We start from the raw sequence: 5,359 nt of genomic DNA on the forward strand, positions 1-5,359 counted from the left end.
CCTGTCTCTGAACAACCTCCAATCCAAAGGTTTCCCTCTATCTTGAAACTTTATTTCCTTCCTAGCACTTGCCAGAGTGGACCTTATTTTATATATTTTCCAGTTTACTTGTTTTCTGCCTGCCTCTCCCTCTGCCCTCCCCATCAGTGCCTTGATGACAGGGCTGGTGTCTGTTCTGTTCAGATGAATTTGCAATGCAAGATGGTGCCATGCAAACAGGCTGCTCTGTCTACTCCTCTGAGAAAGCAGCCCCCACAACCCCCGCATCTTCCTCCTGATCTTCTCTATTTGAAAGAATGGTCTGGACAGAACCTGATGCCACCAACAAAGAGAACCCACCCCTATGTTCATAGCATCATTGTTTATAATAGCTAAGACATGGAAACAACCTAAATGCCCGTCAACAGATGAATGGATAAAGAAGATACAGTGTATACACACACGCGCGCGCGCGCACACACACACACACACACACACACACACACACATATGCAATAGAATATTACTCAACCATGAAAAAGAATGAAATAATGCCATCTGCAGCAACATGGATGGACCTAGGGATTATCATACTAAGTGATGAAAGATAAATACCATATGATATCAGTTATATGTGGAATCTAGAATAGGACAGAGATGAACTTATCTATGAAACAGAAACAGACTCACAGGGCTTCCCTGGTGGCGCAGTGGTTGAGAGTCCGCCTGCCGATGCAGGGGACACGGGTTCGTGCCCCGGGCCGGGAAGATCCCACATGCCCCGGAGCGGCTGGGCCCGTGAGCCATGGCCGCTGAGCCTGCGCGTCCGGAGCCTGTGCTCCGCAACGGGAGAGGCCACAACAGTGAGAGGCCCGCGCACCGCAAAAAAAAAAAAAAAAAAGAAAGAAAAAAGAAACAGACATAGAGACTTGTGGTTGCCAAAGGGGAGGGGTGGTGGGGCAGGGATGGAGTGCGAGGTTGGGGTGAGCAGACATAAGATCTATAGAATGGATAAGCAACAAGGTCCTACTGTACAGCACAAGGAGCTATTTCAATATCCTGTGATAAACCATAATGCAAAAGAATATGTACATATATATTTAACTGAATCATTTTGCTATATAGCAGAAATTAACACAACATTGTAAATCAACTATGCATCAGTAAAATAAACTAAAACGAACAAACGAAGAGAACCCACACACATGCTCTCCCTGGGCAAGGGCCCAGGGAGATGTCACAACATTTAACCAACCAGACACACACGAAACCATTCAAGGAAGCAGATTTCACCTCGATGAGCGGCCACCTGAGTCCTTGCTAATTAAATGCAGCTAAGAATTATTTCACCAAGGCCCACTCAGGAGGCTGCTTGCCGAGGAGAAGTGTTCTCAAATCTTCTCCTGTTAGGGACTCCCGGAGCCACTTGGAGAGAATGGGGGGAGGCCCAGGGGTCCTTCTCGCATTTCTCACATTTGCCGCAGCCTAAAGTTCATGCTGGATTAGACTTTTCTAAACCAAAGCCAAATGTGTTTTGATTGCAAGCCTATTTCTAAAACTTGCTTGTGCCTTAAGCAATCAACTATCTGGTTGAAACATCATGTTTCCCCCCTTCAAGTAGAAAATTGTGCTTTAATATTTGACAATGTTCAGGAATATTTTTAAATGTTTGGTCTCAACAAAGATAGCTTCGGTGACTCAATAGTTTTCTCCTCTGTGATTATGTGCGGCATAAAATTCATGGTCCTATTGTTTTATAAAAACATAAACTTGGGAGAAAAACACCAAGTGGTTTATAAATATTAACCAGTTTTTCACAGATAACAGTGTTTAAAATAATAACACTTGCACAGCACCTGACAGTTTAGAAAAGCTTCAACATGCATCATTTTGAAAAATTCAGAACAAACATTTGCTTTATAAGGAAGGGCCTTTGATTTTGCCCTGTAAACTTTTGATCCATAACTCTATATCCTAAAGCATTCTGGCACAAATAAAACTGAACGGTCTCTTATGAATATATTTTGGAAGTCTGCTGCCAGAGTTCAGTTCACAGGCATCAGAGTGGGGCTGTTCAAAATTCTGGCCCAGATTAACTTTAAAAAGCTGCATTTGGATGGGGAGTGGTTTCCAAAGGTTTAACTGAAGAGTAATTGATTTCACTGGAAATAAAGGTCCAGATGTGATACCAGCTGTAGTGTGGTCATATTTTTCTTGAAAATCTAGAATGTCTTGAGGAACACATGGGTGTCATGTGCCCCCTTTCAAAAATGTCTTAAGTACCAGAAGGAGAGCAGGGTAAATTAAAGCCCTTCCCATCCAGGATGTGTGGGGTGTTGAGTGGAATGGGAGGGCGGGAGGAGGGCTGGGGTGTAATGGAAGGAGCAAAGATGAGAACGCCAGTATTCTGAATCCTCAACCACAGAGGAAGTGCCATGTACAGGGGTCCAGGATGAGTGGAGGAACCAGACATAGAGAACAACCTAATGGGTGATCATGAGTTGAAACACAGCAGAAAGTTGCTTCCTGAATACCCCTCCTCACGAGGAGTTCTCTGCACCAAAAGCACGCAGTGGCATCCGTGGCTCCACTGACCCGTGTCAGGCTGGCCGGAGACCAGCCCCATCATGTAGAGGGGGCTGCCCCTCTTCTATATCCCAGGATTGAATCTTGGGAAGAACTTGACAGGAAAAATAGGCTTTGGGAAAGTCTGCTCTGCAGGGCACTGATGCGCCTTCCTCTGCCAGAACAAAGGTGACCTATTGGGCTGGCCCTGGGCAGGACCAGGTTCCATCTGAGTGGACTGCTGTCAGATGTCATCCCGTTTCTGGGATCCAAACCCACGGCCTGCTCCCAAACAAACTGAGATGAACATTGACCTGGAGACATCAAAGCAAGAGTCTGGTGTCCCTGTGGCTGAGCTTCTCAATTTCCTCCGGAGAGAAAGTGTTTCCTCGGAGCCTGAAGGGGATAAAGCAAACGGAGGTTTGAATAAGAACAGGACCAGAGCAGTGTTTTCAACCAGGAAGCTGCCGCTTTATGAACTCATGCCTGGATGCCCTGGCCCTCTGGCCCAGCTGCAGCTCTCCTGGGAGAGAAGGCTATGTAGGTTTTACCTTCTGTCAGCCAGGATGGCTCATGAATCACTGTGCACGATTTAACAAGCCTTCATGGCTCTGCAGAGTCCACACTGGGCCCAGCCAGCCCTGACTCCCAAGGCTGGCCATTCTTTTTAAGGCAACAGCAGAATCTGTCAAGAATGCAATGAGCAAATCCCAATGTCCTCCCAAGCTCTGCCAATAACATCAGAACCCTTAAAATATCAACCTGATGCTAGCTTGCTTCCCCTGGACACAGAATGTGATATTTCTCAGAACTGTGCAATGGTTTAAGAAAAAAATAAAGCCCACGCTCTACCCAGGACCCGAGGACCTCACAGGCTACAGGGATTACACAATCGCACAGAAAGGAAAAATCTCTCCATCGCAGGACAGATTTTTACAAGTCTTTATTTTTAACTTCATCATTTGATAGCTACAGTTGCTACTGTCTTGATGTGCTTTTTGAGGGAGGGACAAATCTGCATATGTAAAGCAGGGTTCATGAGCTTTCAGGGATGAGGCATGTAATACACAGCAGCCAAAGGGGCCTGGTCCAAGCCAATCGGCATGGTGGGGTTTAGGGTCAGCCTGAGCCGGTTTGCCCAGATGAGTGGGGTCAGCCTGTCCTCTACTCTGCTTAATTACTGGCATTCTAAATGGAGTTCCAGAGTGGCCAGCTTTTTCTGAGAAACCCCTGAAAGATAGATTTTTATAGGGAATGTCCTCATTTTAAAATATTGGTTTCTAGCCCAGTGCCTGAAACATATATAGTGTCATTCACTCATAACATGTTAAATCAGGAGAAATCTTTCTACCTATAATCTGAGTGATAAATATGTATTTATCCCGGGGGAAATAAGAAGGAGAAATCTTTGAAGTTGTGATGCACTGCTCTTTTCAAATTCATAAAGGAACATGGCTTTTCATTACGTATAAGACTTGGAAACACTGGCCAACAGTTCCCATCCTGTGTAACAGCCGCCCAGAACTGCAGAGGGTCTAATATAAGAGCATTGACCTGTGAAGGCAGATGTGATACCCAGGGAAGGCAAGAGCTGAGTTCTTTTTCTCTGTTTCCCTCTTCAACCACACCCCAAATCCCACACGATTGCCTAGAACAGAGACATTCCTGAATAAACGCTCATGATTTAAAAATGAGAGAGTTGGTCCCAGCTTAGAAACATGATGACATCTTTCCCAGGGAACCAGGTCCATCACATGCAGAATAGGACTAAATGTCAGGGTCATAAGGGATCTTAGAAATTCTCAAGTTTCTCTCTCCCTTCACCGCAATTTATAGATTGGAAAACTGAGGGAGGTTAAAGAAGCCTGCCCAGGGGCCTTACCAGACTTCCAGGATGGTGTCATTCTTTTCAAGGGCCTGCAGGAGGGCTTCTGCCCCAAGGGAGGTGATGCGGTTGTTAGACAGCCTGGAGAGGAAGATGGAATGGTGAGCTTTGAGGATGCTTGCTTCCCTTCTTGAGCCTGTTTAATTAAAGGAGGCTTTGGGAGCCGGCCAGCCTCCTGAAGCCCACCTGCCCCCTCAGCCTGTCCCTCTCCTGCCAGAGATTCCCAATGAGCTCATCTGCAAAGGCTCAATGCCCAAAGTGAAATGCACCCCTCTCTCCTCCATTCACCAGATGAGTATTAAATAGCTGCTCCCTTAGGAAGGAGCATGGTGGTTAAGTATGTGCATCTTAGTGCCAGACTTCCTGGGTTCAAATCCACCTTACGCTACTCCCTTTTTGATCTCAAGCAAATGAGTCCCAATTTCCTCATCTGTAAAAAGGACCTAGAAGAGTACCCACCTCATGGAGTACAAGAATTAAACAGAGAATGGCATATTCTAAAGCACTGGGCACTGCACTTAACCGATAGAAAATAATCGATGAACAGTAATATTGTCATTTAAGAGCCTTGGGGGCACAAGGACACAGACTAAAGAACATATGAGGTTGGAAATGGGGAGGGAAGATGGCATACAGTCAGGGACAGCAGGGGGAGAGCCAAGTGGTCCCCACACTGCTCTTTTGCTCACAGCTGGCCTTCTATAATCTCCACTACCTGGCTTCCCCCTCAACAATTTCAGGAACTTCTGAGAAGCTGACCCTAAGGCAGTGCTAAAAATAACAGCAGCCGATAGTTTTAGAGCTCTTACTATGAGACACTTCATAACCTACATCACCTGGGCTCACGCTCAGAACCCTACGTGGAGGGTTCAGCTTTTACCCCATTTATACTTGAGGCAACTGAGGCACAAATCCAAGCAGGAATAGCTG

General features: G+C 45.9%; 1 protein-coding gene across 1 annotated transcript in view; it reads right to left on the minus strand.

Annotated features, from left to right (window-relative positions):
* Nucleotides 1–961: 961 nt before the first annotated feature.
* NOD2 (nucleotide binding oligomerization domain containing 2) overlaps nucleotides 962–5,359 on the minus strand; it is a 27,121-nt gene continuing 22,723 nt past the window's right edge. Inside the window, exons 11-12 of the mRNA XM_007459472.1 lie at nucleotides 4,427–4,510; nucleotides 962–2,940 (exon numbers count right to left, since the gene is read on the minus strand). Of these exons, the coding sequence (XP_007459534.1) occupies nucleotides 2,868–2,940; nucleotides 4,427–4,510 (157 nt within the window). The 3' untranslated portion in view covers nucleotides 962–2,867. The remainder of the gene's footprint in view (nucleotides 2,941–4,426; nucleotides 4,511–5,359) is intronic.

This window comes from Lipotes vexillifer, unplaced genomic scaffold, assembly GCF_000442215.2.
Source record: "Lipotes vexillifer unplaced genomic scaffold, Lipotes_vexillifer_v1.1 scaffold342, whole genome shotgun sequence".
Taxonomy (NCBI): domain Eukaryota; kingdom Metazoa; phylum Chordata; class Mammalia; order Artiodactyla; family Lipotidae; genus Lipotes; species Lipotes vexillifer.